The 12,452-nt window shown below is 53.5% G+C and overlaps 4 protein-coding genes across 4 annotated transcripts; all 4 read right to left on the reverse strand.

Annotated features, from left to right (window-relative positions):
- Positions 1-4,822: 4,822 nt before the first annotated feature.
- AB675_11279 (putative drug/proton antiporter YHK8) lies at positions 4,823-6,465 on the reverse strand (the record flags this gene model as incomplete). The annotated part of the gene is made up of 3 exons (XM_018140109.1): positions 4,823-5,146; positions 5,198-5,635; positions 5,683-6,465. 3 exons carry the CDS (start codon positions 6,463-6,465, stop codon positions 4,823-4,825), a joined length of 1,545 nt encoding a protein of 514 aa, XP_017999917.1.
- A 737-nt stretch (positions 6,466-7,202) lies between these two features.
- Positions 7,203-8,338, reverse strand: AB675_11280 (Succinate dehydrogenase assembly factor 2, mitochondrial; the record flags this gene model as incomplete). Its single annotated transcript, XM_018140111.1, has 4 exons — positions 7,203-7,381; positions 7,429-7,473; positions 7,518-7,805; positions 7,879-8,338. The coding sequence occupies 4 exons, from the start codon at positions 8,336-8,338 to the stop codon at positions 7,203-7,205; spliced, it is 972 nt and encodes a 323-aa protein (XP_018000186.1).
- A 375-nt stretch (positions 8,339-8,713) lies between these two features.
- Positions 8,714-10,021, reverse strand: AB675_11281 (putative voltage-gated potassium channel subunit beta; the record flags this gene model as incomplete). Its single annotated transcript, XM_018140112.1, has 4 exons — positions 8,714-9,574; positions 9,629-9,693; positions 9,742-9,817; positions 9,980-10,021. The coding sequence occupies 4 exons, from the start codon at positions 10,019-10,021 to the stop codon at positions 8,714-8,716; spliced, it is 1,044 nt and encodes a 347-aa protein (XP_018000139.1).
- A 509-nt stretch (positions 10,022-10,530) lies between these two features.
- On the reverse strand, positions 10,531-12,445 carry AB675_11282 (uncharacterized protein; the record flags this gene model as incomplete). Its single annotated transcript, XM_018140113.1, has 2 exons — positions 10,531-11,798; positions 11,845-12,445. 2 exons carry the CDS (start codon positions 12,443-12,445, stop codon positions 10,531-10,533), a joined length of 1,869 nt encoding a protein of 622 aa, XP_017999908.1.
- Positions 12,446-12,452: the final 7 nt, after the last annotated feature.

Below are 12,452 nucleotides of genomic sequence, written 5' to 3' on the forward strand. Positions count from 1 at the left end.
TTCCATTGCGTTGGTATATACCTGCAACTTCGTGGCAGATGCCAACGCCCTCATCAGGATGGCAAATGGTCTTTGAATAAAAGGTCACTCTCGTTGCGTTGCTACTGGCGAAAGGAACATGTCTCGGGCCACGTCGCCAAGCCCTCTGGACTCGAGACTTAATTGACACAGCAGATAAGTGGCCTACTCAGACTCGACCCGGCCGAGTCATCCACAACTGACGTCAATACGAATCGTCGTGGCTGAGGATGCTAGATCGCATTCATACCGTCTCTCGCATCACAGAAATACATATGCTATATGCAAGGCAGAAACTAGATCGAGCAAAGTTAGCAACGCAAATCCTCAAATGGCAATAAGGGGGGCGAACACTCACGTTCATCACGATCAACATCGGAATGTCAAAAACGTCCCTCTTCACCGTCCAGCAGTATGCACAATCCACCTTTCCATCTGCACTTCCCAGCTTCTGCATTCCCTTCTCCCCACTGATGCCCTCCTTACGCAATTTCGGATTTAGAAGACCCATCGTGTCGCGCCGCGTGAGGCCCTGGCCTGGGCCTTGCAGCTCGCCTCTTGGCGCTGGTGGTTGGCCATGGCTCGTACTGGGGTGTCGCTCGTGTTGTGGGCTTTTCGTCTGCGTCGTGCTGGCCGTAGCAGGCTCGGCAGGCCCGTCTCGACCGTCCGCACGGCGCTGCTCCGCTTCCTTGCGCAGCTCGTTGGAGACTTGTTCCTCGCTAGTGCGGTATTTGAGGAGTTTACCCTTGCGGAAGACGCTGCCTCGCGAGTCGCCGAAGGCGAGGCGCGCGAAGTCCTCATAGAATTGCACGACTGAGTCGTCGTCTAGCAGTTCTGCTAGGAAGACAGGCCGATCTTTTCTCGCGTCGCCATTCTCCTCGCCGACCGTGGTTCGCTGTGGTGTATTGAAGCCTCCTTTGCCTGTGGCTGTGCCTGCGCCGACGCTCGCACTGTTCGCTCCCGAGCCCGTCATTGGTGTCAAGCCTGTGTGGCCACGATTGACATTGAGGTTGGGCGCACGCCCAAGCAGGACATTCTTGGTCCAGCCTGTCAGGATCTGGAATTCTTTGCCAACAGCGGCCACTTCGCCTGTTCGCCGGGCGACTATGGTTGGTGTGCCCACGCCTTCGATAAAGGACTCGTATTCGAATAGCGTGCGCTGGAAGCATTTCTCCATGAAAATCAGGTCGTCCCTGTTTAGTGTCTTGGTGGTAGCGATGAACGAGGGTCGAATGCTGGCTAGCGATTTAGCTATTGACAGAGTCTTGCTGTGTTGAGAGGTGAACCGTCGTTGCAAGTATGCGATCAGGTGATGGAAGTTCTGGGTATATGGGTGAGGAGTCGTCACTGATGTATAGATCGACGACGGATCGCGCGTGCGGCCTGGCTTGTTGGACAGAGGCTTCGTTGGAAGTGCTTGCTTTGCTTTCAGTTGAGGTGTCGTGATGCCGGTCGGGTCTCGGTGTGGAGGTATTCGATTCTTAGTCGGAGATGAGGTAGGCTGCACAGGCTGTTGAGCTTGCTGTTGATGCTGTGATGGTGGTCGAGGCTGGATGTTGCCGTCTATGCTGCCTTGATGCTGGTGCTTCATTGCTGCAGTGGTCAGTAGTGGTGATTCCTCAAACTTCAGACCGTCAGGCGTGTGCTGCTGGTGCTCAGGCGATTGAAACTGCGCCGTGCTTTCGATCGCGAACGCATGAGGCGGTCGGCCAAGCTGATTATTGAACCCGTTGGGCCAGTCCGCCATCATCGACGAATCGCCATACGGAAAATTGTTACCATTCGGCGATTCGCTGAAACTGCCGAGCGGCACTCGATACTGCTGTTGATGTACAGAGCCGCGAGTAGTCGTTGTATCGCTTGGTGGTGTCTCACCCGCGTTCATAGCCATCTGGTCGAGCATCCCAAACTCCAAAGCACCATAGTTGCTGCCAAAGTTCATACTTGCAATGTCGAAGTTGAAAAGCGACGGATCGTCGAAAAGTGCACCAGCCATACCACTCCATCCCGGCGGCTGCATCCCTTGCGAGCTCTGCGTATCTCTGCTGACGGCCGGGCTCTGTATAGTTGGTTGAAGGTTAAAATTCGCCGCAATAGGTGACTGCTGCATCATATTTGAGCCACTCATCGACCTCTCACTCGTTGACAGCATGGGTGGAGGCATCTGCTGCGACGGCGTAAACATGCCAAAATTCTGTGAATTCGAGAAGTACTGTTGTGGCTGTGATGTCGCCTGAGGTGTCTGCTGCTGTGGCTGTGGCGTCGGGTCATGCTGGGTTGTGCTAGCAGTAGAGTTGCGCTTTGCTGCGGGATGGGTGTACATTGTAGTACCCACGCCGGGCATAAGAGCCTCATTCGGTGCATCGTGGACTACCTCCACGTTAGCTCATATTCCAATCTGGGCGTCGAAGGGTAGCAACATACGGTACTTGGCCTTCTTTCGGACACCATCTTGACAGGCGTCTTGCAGACCACGCTTGATACAGCGCTGACACGGCCGCTCGTCGCCTGAAATGGTCTGTTAGCTTTTGCACACATCACCACGTGAGAACTTGACAGGTCACATTGAGATCGAGAAAGCACATACCACACGTCAGATGGGCACGCTGACAGGCAAAGCATGCCCTACGAGCCTTCTTTCGCCGAGGTCGAGAAGGATCCTTTGCATTGGGTTTCGACGGCTTGACATCTTTCTGAGCTTGTTCTGACATGTCTTGATCTGGACCACTGTCTTCAGGCGAACCTGAACGCGATCGACCATCTTCAACATCCGAGGACGCCATGTTCGAGGTGTTATAAGGCTCACATCCAGCGGGACACAAGCTCTCAGGGCCTGCTCTTTGTGGACCGCCAGTGAATTCTGCTGGCAAGTGCGACTTTACTACCCAGGCACTGTCTCGCTTGTGGGTAAGAGACGTCAACAGGCTCTCAAGCCCATATGATTACAGGAGGCCCGCTGTTTCTCAGGACCCAACGCGCAACCCGCTGCTTCCAGATCCAATGAATTCGGCAGAAGCAGGTAGAGCAACTGCCCAAGTTGCCCTCCAGAGCGCCGCGCAATGCGCTGACCGGCGGTTCGGCTCAGGAATGTCAAGAACCAAGCCAGGGGTATGGTGTTCGGATAGCGGCGTCAGAGCTTTGTGGGAAGGTGACAGAAGTATTGAGACGTATGCAGTGCGACCAACGGCAAGTTGCACGAGGTAAACAGCTTTCTTTGGCTCAGTCGTAGTGTTTCTGTTGGCTGTGACCAGGCAAAAATATGGTACAGTCCGCCCCCAATGCAACGACACCTTGCGCTCGTGCGAGAATGAGATACAGGCACAAGAACCGTTGTGTTGCGTGCACGCGGCAAGCTTCAAAAACGTGTCGACGGCTGCACGAGGAGGGGGAAGCTCGCGAAGGTGGAGGCCGGATGCGGAGGTGGGATCTGATGCGCGATCTGACTGTCGCGCGACCAGCTGTACCGGCGATGGTGGTTGTTCGGATGGTGTGTCTGCTGTGAGGATCTTGCAGTCCTTTGCTGTCAAGAGTTGGGACTTGCAGCAGTCGTGCTTAAGCGCACAATAGTCGTCTGCAGCCAAAGAGATCCAAATCGAGGGCTGTTGCTTTGCTGGACTTTACTCCACAAAGTCAAGTTCCAGGGTCTTGGAACGCGGGACCGATGCCTAACATTCAGCAAGCGAAGAAGCCAATGGCCCCTGTCCCATTGGCCTAGAGTCTGCCCCTCCTGCGGACTGGGCGTTGCTCGATGGGGCTGTTCTTCAGAACTTGAAGGAGTGGGCGTGCTTCTAATCCCGGCAGAATATTCTCTTCAGACAGTATTGCAATATGTTCCAACAACCTCGGACTGGATCTATTCTTGACAAACAACGTCACCGAGACAGTACTGCTCTGCTCTACAACTCAAAAACCGAAGCTGGCACTGGCAGTGAAGTGGAGTGCGACAGCGACGTCGGCATGGACTCGGCTGCCGCGCTGCTTGGCATCAAGTGCACCTGCCCACCCATGAGTATCAGGTCTCGATCTCCTTCCTTCCTCCACCGACTACCAGTACATCCAATGAAACGACCCTGGCATTGACAGTTCTCGCTCCTTCCCTCGCAACCCCCAACAAGCAACAATGTCCCAAGGCTACGCTGCCGCCACATATTGACCGTGTTTCATCTTACGTGATGTCCCTTCTGTCAGGGCGACACACTGCGGAAACGACCCTTGCTACCAGGCCAGGAACCTGCAGAATCATCAAAGTCGTGCTACCATGGGCCACGAGTAACCTTGATCGAACCATTGATCGCAATTGGCGCAGGACGTTCAAATGTTCCTTGATCCTGCAGTGTTCATGATCTTTCAGGAGTTTCTTTTCCCTCCGAACTTTCGCATCACCGGATTATTGGTGTTGCGACGGCTTAAGCGAGTGATCGCAATCTCTGTGGCTGCAGTTCTGCTAGGCAGAAGACACAGCCCTCTGAAAGAAGCTGGGATGATCTGCGTCCGAGCAATAGTGCTGGCGGTGAAGCACTGGCTGAAGCAGGCGGTCAACAAAGCCTCCTCATGCCGACCACGCCTTGTTCATAAACCTGCTGCCAAGTTTTACGTCAATGACAACGTCTGGCATGGCGCTGTTCATGCCGGTCATCGTTACCGAATTTCAGCTTCCTGCGAGATCGCCATAGTCCGAAATGCCACGACAGTGGTTGAGATTGAAATGACGTGCATGACCATGGTCATGCCGAACTGTAGTTGCTCTGCTGATGCATTTGCTTCTCACAGACTCAGGAGGCGAACGGGGTCCAAACAGCCATGATCAAGCCGATCCGAACTTGCTCTTCTTCCGCAACTGCTTCCCGTAGATCCAGAAGACATACGGAAACGGTGCGAGTGCCAAGCACAAGAAAGCCAGCAGCGTCGTGGCCCAATGGTAGTCCAGCTTCTCGTACATCTGAAGTCCAAAGATCGGGAACGAGGCAGCGAAACAACTCCTGGCGAAAGAGTTGGCTGACAGAGCTGAAGCGGCGTACAGAGGATAGGCTTCCACCAAGAATGTGAAGAAGGAGGTATAGATCAAGATGATGCCGAATCCAAAGAAGGCTGTCCCAATAATAGGCACAATCCAGTGCACAGAAGGATACTGCCCACCATAGTCAGCAAACATCATAGTGAACACGGCGTGAGTACTCACACAGGTCCAAGCAAACAAAAAGAGGCCGAACACACTAAACCAACCGCCAAAGATACTCTGCGGCAGTCTCATCTCCGGCTCACTTTTGCGTTCTCCAGTCTCACGCTCCTTCTTGTCCATAAGCCTACCATAATTTCGCCGCCAGATTGGATCCGTAGCCATGGCGCTGACCATACCCACGAAAATCCCCAAGAAGGCCAAGCCATTCTGCCAGAGATTGAACCCGTACACGTGGCCAAATACCAACGGTATCGCGCCGAAGAAGAGGTACAGTATTCCCAACAGCACTGCGCTGAAGAGGCAGATGTTGAGCACCATCGGATCCAAAAACAGCATCAAGAAGGGCCGGTACAAACTGTGCACCACCGTCCACAGGACAGACTTGTCGGAAACCTCGATTGGTGCCTTCCATCTCTCATCACCGGTCTCCTTGCGTTTCTGCACCGCTTTTCGGCGAAGCACAACGGCGCATACGTCTCCGGCACAAAGACAGCAATCATGATGAACTCAGCCCCAGCAAATATCAGCATGATATACCAGCTCCATCTCCAGTCGATGAACGAGTTGACGAAGCCGCCCCACACAGGCGCCGTTGCCGGTCCCAGAAATGGCGAGGCACTGTAGATCAACATCGGTGTCTGGAGCTCAGCTCTCGTGAACATGTCACCAACTGTCCCGCCAGCTACTGACAGAAACGCGCTGCCAAAGAAGCCATCAAAGAAGCGCACCACTAGCATCGTCGCGATGTTCTGCGCCACCGCGCAGGGGATCAAGAAGACGAAGAAACCGCCGAAGGCGAGCAGATAGATGATGCGACGTCCATAGAACTCGGATAGAGGGCCAAGAACCATAGGGGCAATACCCAGCCCGTAGACGAAGGTCGACAGGCCTAGCGTGTTGGTAAGGCGCGATGAGCCGAAGTCGCGAGACATGCCGGCGTACGTCGTCGTGTATAGTGAAGAGGCACAGGTCACGCAGAACGAGCCCACTGCCAGAATGATGACGATAGCCCATTTGGTCGCAGTCTTCTTGTTCTTGGCACTGAGCGGATCATCGTCGCCGTCGAACGCGACGAGGAAGTGTTCGGAGCCCTCGTCTTTGTTGTTCTGGGGTGACGTGTCTGGGCTGGGTTCGCCCTTCTCAAGGTCGGAACTGTTGTCGTTGTCGCCATGTTGGGTTGAGCCAAGGCTTGTCGATGGCGAGATGCCTCCAGTCTGGGATTCATCTCCTCGCGATCGAGACTTCTTCAGTGCTTCGAGTACGGCCATAACTTTGCTAGGTGCCTCGTCGTCACAGCACACTGACTTTTCCTGCTATTGATATGACGCAATGGATGTCGTTGTCGGCAGCATAGTGTTATGATATATAGGCTGCCAGCGTTCGGCTCAGTCCAATGATGAGTTCATCGATACAAATGGCAGAATTACCAAGCACGATAATCCCGCGCCACACATATCGAAGACGGGAACAGCAGCAATATTTTGCGCTTGAATACCATCTTTACTCGCGACTAGCAAAGTGGAGGAAGTTGCGAGTGGTGAAATCCTAAAATGTTACTCGGATGAAATGCCGGTGCGTGATCGCGAATGATAGTGGCATATTCGCACTTAAAGTGGGCATGATCCGGAACGCGATTGTACGGCAGCGATGCTCAGATAGGCTATAAACTTCCATTGCACGCACGTTTCGGTGTCTACGAGAGACTGATCGATGTCGTATGGGCGCCAATCTGCACCTGAAACAATGCCTTGCTTGATGAGCAATCAGATGAGTTCCAGCAACTGCACAGGGAGGTCTCGCGAGGTATTCTCGGCATTATTTCCACGAATGTCATGTACGAAGTCGTACATCACGCTCGGCCTTAGGCGTTTTGTAGGGCGACGAGGATGTCCCCGTACAGTTTACAGCAAAAGCACTATAGATCCGCGTCCCCACGTCGACTTTGCTTAGAAACATTGTTAATTCTCTGTTCTTAATGACAACAGTTGCGAGGCACGGACGATTGCTACTCAAACGGACGACCCAGTTCGGGCATCCTGCCCATGCCGGACCCTTTCGCAGCTACATCGACATCGTCCAAAACGCCGCCTGCACTACGCTCGCGAACGTGCTCTCGTAATTTCCTCAAAATCTCGCTGTTCTGCCATCTAGCAGGGACTGGGCGATATGCAACCTTTTGCCGACCTGATGATTGTTAGCTAGGTAGAGAATCAGCGACGTCGCCGACTTACCAACTGTTTGAGACCATTCCCCCGACTTGGGAGCTACAGGAAACCCTTTGTCAGCACAATTCTCTCGCTCTCTACTCTCAATGACTCACCTCCTTGCCTCCAGCCATCCGTCTCCTGCGCCTGTCCAGGCGCAGCTGGGGACAGATACTCAGTCGTCGTTTGATGCGGTGTATCGCTCACGCTCCCCTCTGCAGTCTCAAGTGTCGTCGGCGTATTTGCAGGTGATTGCGTAGCCCAGTAGTAAAGATCCCAGTCGTTCTCATCAAGAAATAAATCGTACTCCTCCAGTTGCGCCCGCGTCATTTTGGATAAGTTTTCGTTAGCGAATGTCGAGAAAAGCAGATCGGACTCTAGTGTCCCTCGCTTCCTGCTTTGATCTACGATGGGTCAGTACATGCTTCATTGACCCTGTACATTAATGAAAGGGTGCATTGCTAGGTAGTGACGGACATAGTAATCTGGCCCTCATAGTGCTGATGTCCTCTCCGACGCGACGGAGAGGCTCGATGCGGAACGACGCTCCCTCCATCTCGCCAACACCAAGATCTGATGAGGGGCTTACGTTACTAGCGTTGCCCTCGCCGGGCTGTTGCCCTCCAGTCATTCGCTCTGTGTTCTCGGGGTGCTTGTCTGTAGGGATATAGTCGGGGTCGGCGGAGGAGATGAATTCTGGAGGTGGCTTGTCTTTGCCGATCTTGGGCATGTCATTGTGGAAGGTCGAGTTTGTGTTGGTCATGTGTGGATTCTCGGGTTTGGACTTCTGATCCTCTCTGTATCCGTCTGCATTGGGATGTATTCTGCCCTCTTGCTCCTTTGATCTGAATTGTGATGTGGAGGAGAGAGCTCGTGTAGTCGGTCGAGCTGCATGCTGGCGAGCAGCGACGCGGATGAGGGCACGATACGTATTCATGATGATGGCGTTGCACAATTATGCTTGAGGGAAATTGTTGTAGAGAGACTTCGATCTCAGAAGTAGAGCACCACGAATACGCAGATTGCCAGCTCTCGACGTCATGGAGATCGGTTGATCTGGACCGCGGAACGAACTTCAGGCAGTAAATGAATAAATTTGTGTCAACCGGTTCTCTGAAAAGCTCCAATTATTGCGCGCCTCTAAGTGTCATGTTTATCACACCTTCGCTTACCTCTACCTGTGGTACTCTCGCTTTGTAGTCTTTGCTGTGTTGGTCAACTGGTCTGACATATCTACCGAATCGTCCTAGCCCCGGTCATTGTTGCAGATTATGCTTGCAAAGATTCTCGCCCAGCGATTCTATCTCAGCGTCTAAGTAAATCTCAAAGTCAACGGCTCCGGCTTGTTTTCGAGTATATCATCGATCTCCTTCATCACTTCTGGCGTCAGCTTCTCGAGCAGATCCAGCGCCTTGACACTCTTCCCAATCTGCTCCACCTTCGACGCTCCCGTAATCGCACTGCTCACATCCGGATTCTTGATAACCCACGCCAGCGCCAACGTCGCCTGATCCGTCCCCAACTTCTCCGCCACAGGCTTCAACTTCCGCGTCTGCTCAATATCCTTCTTCCAGGCGGCATTACCATAGCTGTCGCGCTGGCTCTTGCTGAAGCCGTCGTTGGCGGTAGCAACTCGGCTGTCCTCGGGGATGCCGTCGTTATACTTGCCGGTCAGGATACCCGTTTTCAGGGGCGAGAAGATTGTGAGACCGAGGCCGCGCTCACGGTAGAGGCGCCAGAACTGCTTCTCGACTTTGTCCCGGACCAACAGGTTGTACTGTGGCTGCTCCATCAGGGGTCCGATCAGGTTCAGCCTGTCTGCGGCGGCATGGGCTGCTTCGATCTCGTCCGCGTTCCATTCGGAGGTGCCCCAGTAGAAGCACTTGCCAGTGTTGATGAGGTAGTTGTAGGCTCGGACGGTCTCCTCGATTGGGGTCTCTCGGTCTGGTCGGTGAGCATACAGGAGGTCCACGTAGTCGAGGCCTAGACGTTGTAGTGCTGCCGCTGTGCCCTCGATGATATGCTTGCGGCTCTGGCCAAAGTTGTTGACTGGGTTCGTGCCGAATGCTCCGCCCCAGTTGATCTTTGTTGACACAACGAGGTCGTTTCGCTTCCAGCCAAACTTCTTGATTGCTTGACCCATTGTGATCTCTGATTTGCCTTCTGCGTAGCCCTGTCACGGTGATCAGCATTCGTAGAGAAGTCTCAGCGGGATGATGCATTGTACCTCAGCGCAGTCGAAGAAGTTGATGCCAGCATCGAATGCTGCTTTCATGCAATCCATTGCAATCTCTGGCAGCAGTCAATACATTTCGTCTGCAGAATGCCTCCCAGACATACCATCGCCAACACTGCCACCATATGTGACCCAACCACCAAGACTGATTACGCTGACCTTCAGCCCGGATCGACCGAGCTGCGATTCTCGTTAGCATTGTCCGAGGCTGATTGTAAATGCTTTGGGGGCAGCGTTCTGAGCGTAGCTAGGGCCCATGCTTGTTGGTCTGGACATGTTTTTGGCAGCACTTAGAGTCACGCTCGATTTGTGATACACTCCTGACCACGATAATTGACTCACATTGCGGTACTGCATCTTGGGCAGCTGCTCTGTAGAGCCCATTTTGTGTGAGTGGTCGGAGTCAATTTTCTGTTCTTATTTCTGTTCTATAGCAATTCTGGGTGTCGTGTGTGGGATATGAAGCTTTATCTGGACTTTCTGTGGCGGCACGAATTTATGTTAGCGGCGGTACATATCTATATATCGTCGTCACGTCCGGGTAAATTCCATGTGCGGCCGTTCGCCTTTATGCAGGCTCGGATTCGTGGGGTTCGGGGTCCGCCTCGCAAGGGCTTTGGAGAAGGATGCCGCCGCGTCTTGTCCCGCATTGGCAGGTGCGAAATAGTGACCAGAAGGGGAATGAGGGCAGGCTCGATGCCGTAGTTGGGAAAAGCTGGTCGTAAGAGACAGGCAAAGAATTCGTAAGCAGGCTCCAAAAGCCTGGTCTTTCAGTCTATTCATGGGTATTGCTGTTCATCAGACTCGGACAAGGCTCGAGTCGCACAGTTTCGTAATAATGTGAACCTTTAATGATCGCTCTTGGGTATTCTTGTCTTTGCTCGCATGGCGGATTACGCCTGATCACCTTTGTTGAACCAGCCCCCGGCCATGCCCATCCAGCTTCCACGGTTGCTCGCTTTCCTCGCTGCCTCCTCTTCATCTTTGACCTGATTAACTAGTCTCAACGGTCGCATCTGATTCTGTTTCATGACAGCTCCGGGAAGTGCATTAGGTCCCTGCACGTTGCTCGTGGACGGTTGCATAGTGCTGCTGATGTCTGTGATACTCGATCGGTCGGCGCCAGGCGTGAAGCTGTTGTCCGACGCTACGCTATTGCGAGAGCTGCCTGTGGCGTTCGCTGGCTGTTGCAAATTATGCGATGGAACCCGTGAGGCAGGCAGTGATCTGTCGTGCGGCGGTGGTGAAGGAAAGTAGCTCTTGTTGCCGAGAGACTGCTGCGGAGAGACAGGGCCAAGTCCCGGCGATAGTGGACCGGAAGAGGGTGTGCGGAATGTTGAGCTGCGTGTCATCTGCTGCACAACGGTAGCAGCACCCATGCCAGTGTCTTGTTGTGTCTGATCGGATCGTCCACGGCGGTGACCTCGGTTCAGTGGGATACTAGGTGCTGTAACCGGGTTCTCGTTGGCGGTGGGTTGCATGGAACTCTGAATGATGGAATTCGGTCGTGGCCTAGGAGGACCTGCGGCGCCTCGGGAGACCACCGATTTGGCACGCTGCAAGAATCCACCCATGCCGGTCTGAGGAGCTTCTTCGCCAGGTGGTGGTGCTGGGAGTGCTTTGCCCTTTGGTGGCGGAGGTGGTGGCATGTCTTTGTCATCTGCGTCATTGCCTAGTATGAGGTGCTCATAGCCTGGATTGCTGAGAAGACGTCCAATGATCTTGTCGACGTACAATTTGAGTGCCTTATTTTGATCTTTGACTTGCCGATTTTCAGCCTCGAGTTTCTTAACAGCCTCGGACTGTGCTTCAGGGTCGTCGCCAATATTGCCCAACTCTTCCTCAAGCGTGTTCAAGCCTGAAGTGTCCTCATCAGTATTCTCTGCCACGAAGTCGCCCTTGAGCGTCTTTTCGCTCAACAACATTTGGAAACTTTCGTTCTCCTCCAATAGTCTGGCATTCAGCATCTTTGTATCCAAAATTTCCTTTTCCAAATGCTGTAAACGTCCATCTCCTGCATGGTTTTGTTCAGCCGCCTGCAAGTGCAGTTCCGCCAATTCAATGCGCATAGTCTCGATGATGTTATCTTTCTCGTGCAATGCTTGCATATGAGCGGTGGAGGGGTTCGGCGCCTCGGCATCTGGCGCGTCTGGTATGCTCGCTTCTGTGCGTCAGCTGCTGCTGATCTATGCATAGATGGTACTTACCTGCACGATTCGCATTTGACCTCTCGATGCCTTTGTTGCGCAACGTCTCGTTAAGTCTGCTGATGGTAGCCTGCAATTGGGCCTCCTTTGCACTTGACCGCTCTCTGTCCTGCAACAACATCCTCTTTTCCGAGTCATACGTCATGGTGAGTTCCCGTCGCTGTCGCGCCAACTCTTTGATCTCTGCACGTAGTTTGTCCAACTCTGTCTGCCGCTGAAAATCCCTCTCCTCTGCAGCAGTTTGTTCGTTGGTGGTATCGTCGAGCCGCTGCTGCATGAGTTCCACTTGCTTGCGGTACTGCTCCGAAGCCTGCTCGGCTCGTTGAACTTGTTCTTTCAGATCAGTCATGAGTTGGGCATTGGCATTCCGCTCGTCCTCATCGTCCTGATCTAAATCATCTTGAGTATAAGACGTGCTCATCCGTGCCACAGAGCGTCTCGTAGGCCTCGCGTTCCGGAGCGACGGGCTTCTCGCCAATCCTTGGCCAACGCTCGTCGCTGAAGTGGACGACATGGGCCGGGCAGGACTACTATCTGGCCCACGTCGCGGACTGATATTGGTCGTGTTTGATAGGGGGTTGCGCGCTGAAGGCATCGACATGGTTGCT

The sequence above is a fragment of the Cyphellophora attinorum genome, assembly GCF_001299255.1.
Source record: "Cyphellophora attinorum strain CBS 131958 chromosome Unknown Contig13, whole genome shotgun sequence".
In the NCBI taxonomy this organism is placed as follows: Eukaryota; Fungi; Ascomycota; class Eurotiomycetes; order Chaetothyriales; family Cyphellophoraceae; genus Cyphellophora; species Cyphellophora attinorum.